Below are 15,808 nucleotides of genomic sequence, written 5' to 3'. Positions count from 1 at the left end.
CATGTTATTGTTTGAGGAGAGTGCACAATTATGAACTTGAAAATGTATTAATAAACCCAATTAGGCACATTTTGGCAGTCTTGATAGAACATTTTGAACAGATATGCAATGGTTCATTGAATCAGTCTAAAGCTTTGCACATACACTGCTGCCATCTAGTGGCCAACATCTAAATGGCACCTGGGCTGGAATAATACACTATGACCTTTCTCTTGCATTTCAAAGAAGAAATGATCTAATGTGTTTTAATCACCTACATTCATTTCACATTTCCACAAACGTCAAGTGTTTCCTTTCAAATGGTATCAAGAACATGCATATCCTTGCTTCAGGTCTTGAGCTCCAGGCAGTTAGATTTGGGTATGTCATTTGAGGCTCAAACTGAAAAAAAAGTACTTTATACCACTAAGTATTTTGACAGAGACACGTCTGCAACCTCAAATCCACATAACATGGCCAAACGAGGTTCTCCACCCTCTCTGACATGGCTGCTTCCAACTCATTACCCATCATGCACCACGCCACAAGTATTCTCCAATCACAAGTCGGATTCGAGAGCCGGTCCAATCAGAGGAAAACATTATAGTGCATGAGCGCACGAGACGTTTCCTGAAGCATTGCGGAAGAGAGGTAATGGATGATTAGTCATATTTTTACTTCGAAAATTACGATTGTATAACTGTTTTTAGCATTTTATTGTGAACATGGTACTTTATTGCATATACAGCATTCATAAATATTGTTCAAAAGGAAGTTTTTACCGCGTTAAATCAAGACCGGTGATAGCTAGCTGCTACTACTAACGTTAGTTAATCAGTTAACTTAATAACGTTACTTAGCGAAGTTAACGTTACCTATCTTTACATGTATTGAAATATGACTTAATGATTCTGAAAATGTCGTTCTAACACATTGTATCTGAGGTTTCATATGGGGCCGACTGTTTCAATGTTGTGAATGATGGTGTCTGAGGACTTGCTGTATTGGGTTCAAGTACATTGTCTAATGCCTTGAGTTGTGTTTGCAGTAAGCGCCGCGAATTCTTGAAAGTGTAGCTGGGCACCGTTGATACTGCATCATGTCTTGTGCGCTTCTACTGTTGTTGATGAGCTTGGCTTTGGCGATGGGCACTGGCGCAGCGGTGGAGATCCAGCGTCCACGCGGAGTACCACTATCAAGTGAGTTGGCATCTGATTCTAACCCGAATTCAGACAAATAACGTTATGGTTCTCATCACAGCCAGTGAGGTAGGCCTAGTCTATTGCAGTCTGTTATTTTAGCTTTCAGAATCCCATTGTGAGCATGGATTTTAACCTGGCAGGTGTGCATTGGCTCTCAGATTTGCTCTTATGTACCCAACCCTTACCTGTCCCCACGATCCCGACAGAGCGACAGTTCTATGAGGAGAACAAGCCCTTTACCTGTTTGGATGGCTCCAGCACCATCCCCTTTGACCGGGTCAACGATGACTACTGCGACTGCAGGGATGGCTCGGATGAACCAGGTGCAGTATCGCTCACTTCTCATCAATAAAGCCAGACTGAACCCACTATCAACCCACACTTCTGTGCACAGTTATCACTAAGGTCTTGACTATAATGAATGTCTTTGCATTTTTCTTCTACAGGTACTGCTGCCTGCCCCAACGGCAGCTTCCACTGCACCAACGCTGGCTTCAGACCCACCTTCATCCCTTCCTCCCGGATCAACGACGGCATCTGTGGTAAGAATGTCGCCACAGTATCTTTCCATGGATCAGTTGTCCCGTTCTCTCAATTTTTTGTTGTGCTGATGAAGTGTGTTCTCTCCTCAGACTGCTGTGACACGACAGACGAGTACAACAGTGGTGCCACTTGTCAAAACACCTGCAGGTGAGCCGTAGTAAAACGTACAGCATTCTGCAAACACTTAATATTGACTACAACACTAACATTGGCCTTTGTGTTGCTGAATGATTCTTCCAGTATGTGTGTTTGAAGACTGATTGTGTTGGCTGTGTGACCCCTAGGGAGATGGGACGCAAGGAGAGGGAGAGTCTGCAGATAATGGCTGAGATCACCAAAGAAGGCTTTCTGCTCAAACAACAACTGATACATGAAGCTAAAAGGGGACAGGAGGACAAACAGGTGAGACTAATCAACCAAAGGGTGTGAAAAGGTTAGTAGTTGTATTTGGGGTTGATTTGGCAGCAGAAATGGCTAGGGCCTATACAGAGACCATTTCTTATGTAGAGGGATTGGTATGTATTCTTGCCTTTTGAATGAGTTCATGAAATGACAAGACTTTGTATGTTTCAAATGTTTTTTGTTGTAAATACTTCTATCCATGTGTTTGTGCAGGGCAAGTTGACTGAGCTGCAGGGTAGTAAGAAGGGTCTGGAGGAGAAGGTGGAGGCTCTGAGGACTGTGAAAGAAACAGCGGAGGATCCAGAGAAAGAGGCTAAAGAGCGCCACCTGAAGGCTTGGGAGGGTAAGTACACTGGTATTACACTAGAAACCATTATCTCTCTGCTTTTAACCTATGCACAATTCTCTCAATGTATTTGTTTTCTTCACAAAAAAAGGTTGTTTTGTGCTGTTTGGTAAAAGTATATTCATATAGTTAGGGTGTAGTTAAAAAAAAAAAAAAAAATATTGTTAAATGTTGTGAAATGCCCAGTGCAAATCGACTCTCCAGTCAGATATATTTTTCAATGTCTTTGTAGTTAACTTAATGATTTGGAAGTCAATTACCAAAGCCCTGTTGAAGATTTCTCTTTCTAAGTTGTATGTGTTTGATTTTGTCTGTTTCAGAACAAAAAGAACTCATCCGTATGGAGAAGGACAAAACTAGAATGGCTGAGGCTTTTCTGGAGCTGGATGATGACGCAGATGGCTAGTGAGTGTGTGTAGTGTGTAACTGGCAGAGTTGGAGATATTCAGAGATTTCAGTGTGATTCAGTGAGTGACTAATACTGGTGTTTTTGTTATTCCGAGTGTTTCTGTGGCTGAGCTGCAGTCCCATCTTGAGCTGGATCCAGACTCCGATGGCTCTCTGTCAGAAACAGAGACTCAGGTAAGATGTCTGTCATCTTCCTCCCCAAGTCACGAGAATCATTTCTATCACACTGGTAAATTACAGGGATGCAAACTAGTCTCCTTTTGGCGAAATCTGCCATTTTGAACCCAAAAAAGGTAATCTACGTGATTCGTGTAGATCCAATGAGAACTTTGGATGGGGCTGGGTGGATTTGGATGACTACTGGCTGTATGCGAACAAGTGATTCGCGTTTGGAGAAATACTGTCTGTATCCAAGGTTCAGCCAATCATTCACATAACAAAATGCAGCACTCTACTGAAGAGAGAAAAGATAACTTGCTAGTTACAGCTTCAGCGCTCGCTCTGGAAAGTGAATGGAAAGGCAGTTGGCCAGTTAACTTACAGCAGCATGTCCCCTGAACGATATCGAAAAGGTATGAGAGAAGCCTGACCACGGAGATGGGGGTGAGAAGATGAAGCGTACTTCATGAGCTGTAACTGAAAAACAACTGGCATTTGGAATGTTTGAGGTGAGGGAGAAGTGTTTGCGTTAAGGATCTTGCTAGCTGGATCAAATGACCCGTTAGCTAGCCAGAGAAATGTTGAGCTACATTAGCCAACTTAACTGATCAAATAATTGAGTTTATGGTGTGAAAATTAGATGTCTAATAAAGTCCAACAGCTAATGTTACCTAGCTAAGGTTAGTAACCTAACCAATTCGTTATAGTATTAACTGGTAATGTTACCTAGCTAAGATTAGTAACCTAATCAATTCGCTATAGTATTAACTGGTAATGTTATACTACTCCTTGCCGTTCCTCAAGTTATAACGCATTAGTTGTTTACTGGACCATGGCCATCTGTGTGAAATGGTTAATTTTCAGAATGAGCGAATTAGGTGAAAATGAGGCGTTGCTTGTTAAACAGTTAAGTGGAGCTGGACCTGGCTTAATCTGAATGTCACTACAGAGGTGAAAGGAACACCGCACACTTTCCCTCTTTCTCACTTTTTCAATACAGTGGATGAAAGGGGTATGCCAGGTGTACTCTCTGCCTGAAAGAGATCAATTATGCCAACAAAGGGTATCATGCTGTGTTGGCACATTGTAGAACAGATGTCCACAGGCATAAAGTGTACAATGTAGTAATGTGCAGTGTAGCCCAAAGATATTGCTTTTGTTGTGTGTAACTTGACAGTAACACGTGTGAGTGAGGGGGGATTTCATGTTTTACCCAGTGAACATTATTTGCACACATGTAGCCTTGTGCACTTGATCAATGTCTACTATAGTGGCCACTATAATAGAGCAAAAATACTGTAGAAGGCCTGTTTGTTTCATTCTATTTCTACTTTAAGATTGTTTCTCAAGTGCAATATTTACAGTTGAAGTCGAAGTTTACATGCACCTTAGCCAAATACATTTAAACTCAGTTTTTCAGAAGTCCTGACATTTAATCCCAGTAAGAATTCCCTGTCTTAGGTCAGTTAGGATCACCACTTTATTTTAAGAATGTGAAATGTCAGAATAATAGTAGAGAATTATATATTTCAGCTTTTCTTTCATCACATTCCCAGTGGGTCAAAAGTTTACATACACTCAATTAGTATTTGTTAGCATTGCCTTTAAATTGTTTAACTTGGGTCAAACGTTTCGGGTAGCTTCCCACAATAAGTTAGGTGAATTTTGGCCCATCCCTCCTGACAGCTGGTGTAACTGAGTCAGGTGTGTAGGCCTCCTCGCTCGCACACGCTTTTTCAGTTCTGCCCACAAATTTTCTATAGGATTGAGGTCAGGACTTTGATGACCACTCCAATACCTTGACTTTGTTGTCCTTAAGTCATTTTGCCATAACTTTGGAATTATGTTTCGTCATTGTCCATTTGGAAGACCCAAGCTTTAACTTCCTGACTGATGTCTTGAGATGTTGCTTCAATATATCCCTCTAATTTTCCTATCTCATGATGCCATCTATTTTGTGAAGTGCACCAGTCCCTCCTGCAGCAAAGCACCCCCACAACATGATGCTGCCACCCCCGTGCTTCACGGTTGGGATGTTGTTCAGCTTGCAAGCCTCTCCCTTTTTTTCTTATAAACATAATGATGGTCATTATGGCCAAACAGTTCTATTTTTGTTTCATCAGACCAGAGGACATTTTCCCCATGTGCAGTTGCAAACCGTCGTCTGGCTTTCTTTATGGCAGTTTTGGAGCAGTGGCTTCTTCCTTGCTGAGCGGCCTTTCAGGTTATGTCGATATAGGACTCGTTTTTATTGTGGATACAGATACTATTGTACGTGTTTCATTTAGCATCTTCACAAGGTCCTTTGCTGTTGTTCTGGGATTGATTTGCACTCTTTGCACCAAAATACGTTCATCTCTAGGAGACAGAACGCATCTCCTTCCTGCGTGGTCCCATGGTGTTTGTACAGGATAACGTGTTACCATAAGGCGTTTGGAAATTGCTCCCAAAGATGAACCAAACTTGTGGAGGTCTACAATTTTTTTTTTCTGAGGTCCTGATTTTGACTTTCACATGATGTCAAGCAAAGAGGTACTGAGTTTGAAGGTAGGCCTTGAAATACATCCACAAGTACACCTTCAATTGACACAAATTATGTCAATTAGCCTATTGGAAGCTTCTAAAGCCATGACATCAATTTCTGGAATTTTCCAAGCTGCACAGTCAAGTTAGTGTATGAACTTCTGACCCACTGGAATTGTGATACAGTGAAATAATCTGTCTGTAGACAATTGTTAGGAAAATTACTTGTCATGCACAAAACTATAGTTTAACAAGAAATTTGTGGAGCGTTTTAAAAACTAGTTTTAATGACTCCAACCTATGTAAAATTCTGACTTCAACTGTAGATGTGTGTGTGGTCACAAGCATATTTTAAAGGCTGTTATGGCTAACTGCAATATTAATGTACAGTTTTTTTTCTCAGGATTCGAGTGTCATTTGCAGTAAAGTCTAGGCAAAAATTACATTTGATTGCTTTCTTTACATTTTTTGCTGTGAGTTACGTTCACATTAACCACTTTTTATTTTAGAGGTTGACATATTAATGAAGTCAAAATGATCTTGCTTACCCAAAGCATTTGCATTTACTTGTTTTGAGTTGCCCAGAAAATACATCAAGGTCTTTTGTCTTGTATCAAGATATTCTGACTTGTATCCAACCTTTGTAGGTTAAAATGAGCACATGATCTGCCAGTGCAGTAAGATGTCTTATTAAGATTAAAATGTATATATTATTTCAAGATAGACGTCTTACCATTTCTGATTTCCTAATCCATTCCTGCAGGGATTGCTGGGAGGAGCAGACAAAGTGGACACGTCTACATTTGAAACTGTGTGGAGTGGTATCAAAGACAAGTACCTGTCAGAGGTCAGCACCACATGAACACTTGTGTTCCACAGTCATTTCCGTATCCTAGTAGAATGGTCTGTGTCCTGGAGCCTCAGATTGGGTGTCTAGGCTGGGTTACTGTCGAGCACTTTGAGAAATGTGCTTTAAAGGGCTATATAAGTGTGTGATTTGGTTGATGTGACCGTGTAGGTGTCTCAGGGCCAGTCTGACCCCCCTGCCCCAGTGGAGACCCCCCAGGAGGAGGAGTCCAGGGACTTTGTCTCTGACCATGACTCTGACCACTACCCTGAGGATTACGCTGGAGAGGAGGAGGATGTGGAGGATGACGAGGAAGATGATCAGGAGGAGGAGGAAGAGAAGGTAGTTGGAAATCCTCACATTGGAGGGGAAGGGCCTGAGCTAGGCTAGTATTGGAGGGCTTGGGTGGTCAGATGTCCCAGTAACGTAATGCGTGTTTGATTATCAGGTCCCTCCCACCGTGCAGACCCCAGAGAAAAGAGAGGACGATGAGGTGTCCATGCCACCGTACGACACAGAGACCCAGAGCCTTATTGATGGTGCATACAGTCATCTGTTTTACAATCTGGGCTTAGTCCCGCACTATCTTAAACAGGGACACAATTTGTGTTTGTCTGAATATACAAAGTAGGGGGTTCAGATGATATTAAGCGTAAATGTCTGAATTGTGATTTTCCGTCCTGTGGAATTGTATTTCTCATTGGTCTGTCCTTTTGAGGTTGCACTTTGTTGTCTTTGTTCCTCAGCTGCCCAAAAAGCCAGGGATGATTTTGATGAAGCTGAAAGGGCTCTCCGGGAAGTGGATGATCAAATGAAGTGAGATTGCAACCACAATGCTTAATCTCTGCTGGCTTTGCCAACAACTGTATGTTAGTCCTTGCAACACAAACAACTCATGATGATACTCAACATGCAAACACTACACAGGCATACACTACACAGGCATACAAGTACAGGTTATATTATTAGGTTTGAAAACACAAATGAATGTACCCTGTGACTGCAAGTCAATCATTAATCTGTGATTCTGAATGTATTTGGATCTGCAGGAACCTTGAAAAGGAGATTGGTTTTGACTTTGGGCCAAGTGCAGAATTTGCTTACCTCTACAGCCAGTGCTATGAATTATCCACAAGCGAGTACGTATACTTCATCTATCTTTGTAAATACCCATAGTCTGTCTATGCCTTCGTGAGAGCAATGTGAAACCGTTTGAGTCTACCAAAGATGAAATCGAAGACTCTGCCCCGCTTCTTTTTCATCAGGTACATCTACAGGCTGTGTCCATTCAATAGGGTCTCCCAGAAACCTAAGTTTGGGGGTTCGGAGACCAACCTTGGGTAAGAGAACCTTTTCACTTCATTTTACCGGAGCCTTTAAATGTTCAAGTGACTGTGGTCCTTCTAAAACCGTTAAGATTATTAGTGGTCATTGTCTCTCTCTGTCCTTGTTGTAGCTTGTGGGGACAATGGTCTGGTCCTGAAGACAATTTATACTCTGTGATGAAGTATGACCATGGACAGGGGTGCTGGCAGGGCCCCAACAGGTCAACCACAGTAAGTCTCCATCTCCTCCAGTCCACTTCCCTCCCAGCCCAATGCTGCACCTTTATGACAGTCTAATATGCTGAGAGCATATGAAGAGTAAGTCAGATCATGTTTCATGCGGTGCTGGGCGGGGGTGCTGTGTAGGGAATTGGCATGGTAATTCACACTAAGTGCACAGGTCCCTACTCCTGAGGTACTGCTGACCCACGACATATCCTGTGAGTATAGTGAAGGGTTAATGTTGTCCCTCTGTGTGGGTCAGGTGAAGCTGACGTGTGGGAAGGAGACGGTGGTGACGTCCACATCAGAGCCCAGTCGCTGTGAGTACCTCATGGAGTTCACCACCCCCGCCGTGTGCCAGGAGCCAGCCAGCCTGGACGAAGTACTGCACGGACACACAGAGCTGTAGTGCTCCCCACCAACAGGTAGCTAGCTACAAGCCAGGCCCATTGGACTTATAGAGCAGTGGAGCACTTTATAATTACATGTGGATATCAACGTTTTTATAAATACTGTACATAGGCCTGGCACGGTAATTGTTTAATCATGTACCCTACAATTATGGACAGCAACCACTGGGGGGAAATGACATTCATAATAGTTTTAAAACATACATACATTTTTTAAACTTCAAGTTGTCTTTCAATCATCACTACTCTGCATGTCTGTCTTGAGCCTGGCTCTCACTAGCTAACTTAGAAACATTGTATCAGCTGTTGGCTCCAGCCCACATAGTTGTATTTGTGTAGTGTTTAGTCAACATTTTGCTGCATTTATCTTCAAATAGATCTGACATAAATGGCATTCAAGTCCACTTAGTTGGATGAGCCAATCCAGATAATGCTTACTTCCCTCATCTGGTTGCGTAGCTTAACTCTGGTCGAATAGCTTAATTTAAAACAGTGCAAATAAGTGTAGGCCATCATTGCTAATAAGAATTTGTTCTTAACTGACTGGCCTAGTTAAAGGTTACATTTAAAAAATGTCAAATTCAGTGCTAGCTACTGTACACAAAGCAAGGAGGCACAAGCAAGCAGGAAAATGAGAAGACACCGAAACAGAAGATGTTAACGGGACAAAGGAAGACGTGCATTGTGCAAGGAGCCAGTCTTGAGTTGGTAGGACATCCTTGCACATGTATTTGATCATTTTTACATAAATGATTAAGTTGGTAATTTCACGGTGGCAAAAGCAAACATTTTATGAGAAGTAAGGCACTGTGCGACATTTCCAAGCGGTCAAACCCATTTTGTTTCTGAGAGGATTTCTTGTCACGTCTGCTTGAAAATAAGTCATTTCTCTCTCAGGTTTCTCTTTATGGACTACATGCTAGCCTCACCCTGTTCTGCTCTGCAACAACCAGCTGCTGCACTCTGGCTTCACAAACTGGAAGATGAAGATTCAAAATGGTTGCATGTTCTTTACTCCTACTTGTCTGTTGCTTTAACTTGTTTGTCTAGGGTTAATGTTTCAATTAGATTAAAAAATAGTCATTCCATTAGCCAAAAAAAGGAAGTGGAATTTGAATATGCTGAATCATTTTCTCCTGTGTTCTACTTTGCCAATCAACAAAAGTTGTACTGTATCTAAGCAGGATAGTCAGTATAATGTTAACTATGCTCTGTTGGCTACTAATACTACAGTAGGTGATTATGATGGTGGGCAGTTTGTCTTATGCACATCAATGGTTTTGCATTGTTACCCTCTGGAAATGACCGCTCAATGTCATCTTGTAAAAACATGGGTCACTCAGATTTGTAACCTTTTATTTTTTCTGGCATGTAAAGTACAAATAATTAAACAATTCCATGAAAAAGTCTTCAAGCGTCTTCAGCTGAAATCCCAGTAATAAATATCCTAAACTGAAAGGTTTATTATTTTCTTTGTTACATTTTGTCATTGTTCATTTGGTCATGTTTGGAAGTATGAGATTTTGATATCTTCCTACTGACATTGATACATTGATGCCAGTAGATCTGTTTTGATCATTTTCTCCTTTGATTTGTTCTACCATTCCAGGAAAATGTTGTAAGAACGTCACTAAGTTACTCTTGTGTCCCCTCTTCTAAATAAATAGACACAAAATACAGTTGGTCGAGAAACAGAAGAACCACTGACCCCTTTCCTATAGGAGTAACCCCCCAACGATGCTTTCCTCCTGGCTGCTGTTGGAACTACTGTACATAGAACTCAGATGTCATGTTGGAGTTCGGTACTATGGTCCTTCTAATAACTACAGTAGTTCTGTTCACCAGCAGTAGAAGGGAAAGCATGCTGAGTGCACATGGAGCCTCAGGCACTGCCTAAGGTCCAGGCGCCGCCCTGGAGCCTACAATGGGCCACACCCCAGGCCCAGCCCATGTCCTGACTGACACTCCCCAGGGTTCTCAGTGGCTGGAAAAACAAGACTGTGATTAGATTAAATAATCAAAAGGTTTTCATTTAACAAGACAAACAGAACACAGGCAGTAAAGGCATAACATCTAGCACACAGCATGTATGTTTATACACTTCAATTAGTTAAATATAGCAGTGCATTCTTTGACTATGGAGAACATTTCCAAATCGTACTTCTAAAGCTGTTTTTTTTAATCTATTTGTTCCCTTTTTAAGAAAGTAACCACAATTTTGGCAAACTTAAACTCTTTTAAACTTGCAAATATGAAATAAACCATAAATATACACAAAACATACTTTATACGAGGCAATAATAAATAGTTTTTAAGTTAACAATAAGTTAAAACTACAAGCTTAAAGTCGCCCAAATAATACAAGTTTGTTGGCGCTACCTTGAATTTTTTTCTGTTTAAATTATTTATGTTGCAACAAAAGCTACCACAGACTTTTACAAACACAATTGAACACGTTTTGATTGAAATAAATTTCTAACTAAGTCTAAAATCTGCATACACTAAGAACTGCAACTAATTAAATAATGGAATGAAGAAAGAAAAAATACCCAATCAAAGCAACCAAATAAAATCTTGGACCCATGTGTGTCCTATATGGTAATGTCAACACAAATACGCTAAGTCAACATGTGAGTCTTGATATGTAAAAGAAAATCAAATTACAGGAAAAAGGATATTCTAAAATTGACGTGGGCTAAAACTGATGATATATTAGACAGTATCCCTTTCAAGGTCTTTTCAATTAAATTGCTCTTTTTATTCACCCAATAATAATATGCGGTTTGTTTTAGCTTGCATGTTCAGAGCACTAATCCGGGGCTGGGATTGTGGACATTTTCAGAGCTCTCCATCAGTGCCTGTTTGATTCTCTTTAATGAATCAGTGCATTAACACTTAGATTTCTTTACATTTGATCCTTCCGCCTTTTCCCCACAAACCATTTCAGTGTGATGTTTAATTTCTTTTTCTTTTAAAAAATATATATATCTTTTTGTTCTCAGTCAATATAAAAACAAAGCACATTGCACTTACTGTTCCATAGGAAAGTTTTTTTGTCTTTTTAGATGATTTATTGTTGCTCAAACGGTGCAGTACATTTGTCTCCTGCCATTGTCCTTGGCTGTCTACCATACGTAGGTGTGGGAAGAGAAGAGGGTCTCTGTATTGGCTGTGTAAGATGGGACAGTTTGTTGTAGCTCTAGTCTAGGGAGTGGCCTAGGGCCTGTTGTTGGTCTAGGGAGAGGCCTAGGGCCTGTTGTTAAACTAGGGTGTGGCCTAGGGCCTGTTGTTGGTCTAGGGTGTGGCCTAGGGCCTGTTGTTGGTCTAGGGTGTGGCCTAGGGCCTGTTGTTGGTCTTGGGTGTGGGGAAACTGGGCTGGATCTCTACCCCATATCACCAGTGGGACGGACTACTTCAACTGCAGCTCAACAACGTGGCCTATTTGCTGTTCTGTTCCCAAGATTCACATCTGGTCTCTTAAAGTGATGCTGTATCAGTCCTACTGTGCTACCTTCTCTTGAGTATGGGCACAACTAATTGAATGGGGAAGGGAGGTGTGGAGTTAGATTATGACAGGGTGGTAATGTATGACATTTCATGTTTGTTTTGGTTGGCACACCACCAATATACTACTGTGGCACAGTAAGAAATGGAATGGTCAGAGTTAGACAGAGGCTGAGGGTTCAACTGAAACAGTGCTGTCATACTCTGATTAATTGGATTCCTGTTGTGAGCGGATGGTGTGAGTATTACAGTATTGAGGTTCAAGAGACACTTGTGTGGAACTGTCGTGGATTTTGCTGAAAGGTGAATTCTTTGTTTACATTGTTGTAGGTTTGTGGTAAGCACCTGTGCAAATGGGCTAAATTATATCTACTCAACAGATATGTTAACCAAAAGATATTAGTCCATTCTGATATAATTTGATATGAACAACAGATATTTCTGCAAGCGCTATGGGGATATAAAATGATAGGGGATCTTCATGCAATAAATGATAATGGTTTATAGAAGAATTATCAGGGGAGCCATTAGTAATAGTATAGACTGAATTATTTCTTATTGACACTCATATTCCAAATTCTTTGGCGAAATCTTCATTCAAATAAAACCTAATCGTCTTTGCATTGAAAGGACGCTTTTTTGAGAATCTACTTCAAGCCTTTCTGTTTCGAACCAGCCCCAGGTGTCTGTGAGGACAAATCATTGGGCCTGACTGACTGTCTTTACTGCAGCATGATTTAAGTGTCTCCTGTGAAAGCGATAACACTTCACTGTACAATCGTTGAAGCAACACTGAATGTACGCAACTTCAGAGAAAGTGATATGTGTTTGTCTAGTTTACACCCAAAGATTGCAGTATTAGTAATGCAGATTTGTCTCTGTAACGTTTGATGCCTAATCATTGAATTGGTTTGTGTTGATGTGTATTTGTTCTATTCCGATGTCTTTGTGTTTTTCTTTTGTTTGCTATTTCAATAGTTTGTTTATAGGTTGTGGTTGAAAAAGTAAGGTTGTGTGAGAACTTTTCTTCATCTCCCCCTTCCCTCGAACCCCACCTATACACCGCATGCACACGCTCATCCCTCTCTCAAAGATCAAAGGGCTTAAAATACAGCCATGTGGTGTCCCAGTTTTAAGAATCTGTAAAAATTAAGCACAACGTCTTGTTCATTTTGTATGTATAAAAATAGATTTATCTCTAAAGTAATCCTTTCAAAGAGATGGTTGTCCTCTTTGGCTAACACAGCGTTATTTAGAAAAGCAAAAATGTCTTGAACACACTTTACCTTATTTAATCTATTATATTCAGATGTCTTTATATTGTAATCCTTATCTCTCCCCATGAAACTTCTTGTCAGATGTTTCTAACAGACAGTCGCCAAGACTATTTTGTTGTTATATTTTCATCAAGGGGTGTCATAAATTATTTCCATGGGTTTGTTGATATTCTTAAATTCCAGCTAGGTGATAGTGCCGATCAGATGTTGCAAATCAACAAAAAAATATTTTTGAGTTTCCAATGTGAGATAAACAAACTTGTCACTGTTGGTTTCTGCAGGCTTGGTTTCTTCTATTTTAACAGGGCAGGCAAGGTTATAATGAGAGTGAATAGAAACTGATTCTCGGGAGCTTCTATAAAGTGTCATATACAGGGTCTGAAGGAAACTGAGGAGTGTTTAGTAAACTGAGGAATAGGCAAGAAGCTGTCTCACCCTCTAGGACTCAGTGAGGAGATATCACTGCTCAGTCATGACGGAATCTCAACCTAAGTCAAAACTACCGTCCTCTCGATCGGATCTGTGCATAATGGTGATGTTGAGCCTACGTAGCCAGGCCAATCATTTCCACTGAATTGTAAAAACCTTCTCAATCCCTTGGAGGGGTGTTATATCTGGTTGGGTGTTTTGGTAAAGTGGCTCTGTGATTTGGTGAAATGACTGCTGCTCTAAACTCACGGTCCCTAGTCTCTCAGAGAATTGTACATGAACACGGTCTCCATGGGAACACTAGCTGGGACAATGTTCTACGTTGTTTCACACAGACAGCTCTGCTTGTGGCGGAATCCATCCATTCTACTCTGAATAGAAGAACCAGAGTGAATAAAAATAGATGTCAGTGATGTGTTGTTTCCCCCCTAACAGGGCTGATGTGTGACTGTGTTGTGTTGTGTAGCGAGGGTGTAATTCTGGTAGCCTTCAGGCTGCTTGTCTTTGTGACCAGTATCTGTTCAGTCTGATAACCTAAATCGTATGGGATCTGTCCTTATTAGGGTAGAGAAACTTCCCTAAAGCTAGTCACAACCTACCTAATGTTGAGCCAGGAAACAGTAGTCAAAGTTTCTAGAAAATGCTTACATACTCGGCTATTATAACCACCTTAAATATTGAATATATAGTTATATTTTAATATATGTATATAAGAGAACACTGTTTTTAATTAATTTTCTTTGATCTAAAAAAAATCACTGATTCAAAATGCCCAAGTGTAAAAAAAAGTGACTACACTCTCCAGCAAGATAATGGGACAGTTCGTGGGGTAAGAGTTTGGGGTTTAAATTGCACATATTTGTAGTTCATTTTAGATTTTTGATCATTTTGTTTCAGCAGATTTTGTCATTATTTGCCTGAATTCAATCAAAGCACTCAGCACACATTCTCTGTCACATTCGTTAGACTGTCTCCCTCATCGAGGCCTCTTACCCCCCACCCCCAGAGACCAACTACACAACGCACCCCCACTAATTCAATCCAGGCAAACGTAGGGAAGGACTAGCATGTTGTGTAAAGAGAAAAGAAAAACTCTACTAGTGTATTTGTTTGAAACTCTGACTTTGTGTATGTTTGAATGTGTAAATATGTCTAATAGTGTGTGCATGTCTGATAGTGTGTGTATGTATGTGTATAGGGCTGTGTATGGGTGAGTGTGCATCAGAGAGAGAGACTCAGTCCAGGCCCATGTAGAGTGATAGTAACAGGGAGCTCAGTGGCGCTCCCTGCTGGCTGAAGGAGCTGGCGTCAGCTAACAGCTCTCTCTCTCTCAGGCCTTGTGTTGCTTGCTGGTCTTGAAGGAGACCTGCAGCACGCGGTCTCCCAAGCGGTAGCCGTTGAGACTAGCGATGGCCATGGCTGCCTCGTCGTAGTTGGTCATGGTAACGAAGCCGAAGCCCTTACATTTGTTGGTGGTGAAGTCACGGATGACCTTGACGTTTGTGACGGCGCCGAAGGGCCCAAACAGCTGCCACAGGACGCTTTCGTCAGCCTCGGGCGACAGGTTGTAGACGAAGATGCACCAGCCGGCTCCGGTGGGCCCGGTCAGGTTGACTCCCGCCAGGCTGGTCATGCTGTCGATGGTGATGGGGGAGAACCTAGGAAGAAGAGAGGGAGAACTACATTGGGTGTCATTCTGAAGTTCCACACAGCAATCATCTCTATATACTGGCCATGTTTCTAGCTATGATATGTGCTGAAGGCTTGGTAGTCGGAGGGGCATGGAGTCTGTCTGGTGACCCAATCGATCTCCATCCCCACTTTTTCTGCAGTGAGTAGATAGATAAATATATGTGTGGGCAGGGTACCACAGTGGTTCCAGACTACCTGCTTCCACACAAAACAGCACACTGCTTCTATGACACACAAACACCCACGCTCTGCATATTTTAGTCATAGTCTCTGCTGACCAAAGCCTCTGCGAAGATTAGACACAGAAATCACAATGTTTAACGGAAATCACAATATTGAACAAAACACAGAAACCTAGAGAGGGATGAAAGCAAATTCGAATCAAATCATAGGAAAATTGGAGCAAACAGAAGAAGACGCAAACTCAATCTGGTATGTCCATGCTGGCGGAATAAAGGGGACATTAAAGCAAAACCGAAACTGATAATGTTAGTTCATAAAGAAATACACACACATCAGATCCATTACGTAATCAAACCA

The 15,808-nt window shown here is 41.3% G+C and overlaps 2 protein-coding genes across 16 annotated transcripts in view; one reads left to right on the top strand and one right to left on the bottom strand.

Moving 5' to 3' along the window:
* The first annotated feature begins 558 nt into the window (after nucleotides 1–558).
* On the top strand, nucleotides 559–9,775 carry LOC135554142 (glucosidase 2 subunit beta-like). Its single transcript, XM_064986223.1, has 18 exons — nucleotides 559–630; nucleotides 1,028–1,178; nucleotides 1,388–1,504; nucleotides 1,628–1,723; nucleotides 1,814–1,871; nucleotides 2,009–2,126; nucleotides 2,340–2,469; nucleotides 2,793–2,877; nucleotides 2,976–3,054; nucleotides 6,326–6,409; nucleotides 6,581–6,751; nucleotides 6,858–6,948; nucleotides 7,156–7,225; nucleotides 7,459–7,548; nucleotides 7,675–7,749; nucleotides 7,866–7,965; nucleotides 8,219–8,381; nucleotides 9,264–9,775. Exons 2-17 carry the CDS (start codon nucleotides 1,079–1,081, stop codon nucleotides 8,363–8,365), a joined length of 1,611 nt encoding a protein of 536 aa, XP_064842295.1. The 5' UTR covers nucleotides 559–630; nucleotides 1,028–1,078; the 3' UTR covers nucleotides 8,366–8,381; nucleotides 9,264–9,775.
* Nucleotides 9,709–15,808, bottom strand: part of LOC135554143 (ELAV-like protein 3) — a 20,140-nt gene continuing 14,040 nt past the window's right edge. For 8 of the 15 annotated variants that reach the window (XM_064986224.1, XM_064986232.1, XM_064986233.1 and 5 more), the window contains one exon: nucleotides 9,709–15,255. In XM_064986224.1, the coding sequence (XP_064842296.1) occupies nucleotides 14,907–15,255 (349 nt within the window). In that variant the 3' untranslated portion in view covers nucleotides 9,709–14,906. The remainder of the gene's footprint in view (nucleotides 15,256–15,808) is intronic. The other 7 variants (XM_064986228.1, XM_064986234.1, XM_064986235.1 and 4 more) reach the window with 1 other exon arrangement.

The sequence above is a fragment of the Oncorhynchus masou genome, chromosome 14, assembly GCF_036934945.1.
Source record: "Oncorhynchus masou masou isolate Uvic2021 chromosome 14, UVic_Omas_1.1, whole genome shotgun sequence".
Lineage (NCBI taxonomy): Eukaryota > Metazoa > Chordata > Actinopteri > Salmoniformes > Salmonidae > Oncorhynchus > Oncorhynchus masou.
Note: the sequence above shows the minus strand (reverse complement) of the source record. Positions and strands in the feature narration are given on the sequence as shown.

Coding starts and splice junctions, on each gene's coding strand:
- LOC135554142 (XM_064986223.1), top strand. CDS start 1,079: ATGTCTTGTGCGCTTCTACTGTTGTTGATGAGCTTGGCTTTGGCGATG. Junction 6,410..6,580: donor AAGACAAGTACCTGTCAGAG/GTCAGCACCACA, acceptor GTGACCGTGTAG/GTGTCTCAGGGCCAGTCTGA. Junction 7,226..7,458: donor GAAGTGGATGATCAAATGAA/GTGAGATTGCAA, acceptor TTGGATCTGCAG/GAACCTTGAAAAGGAGATTG.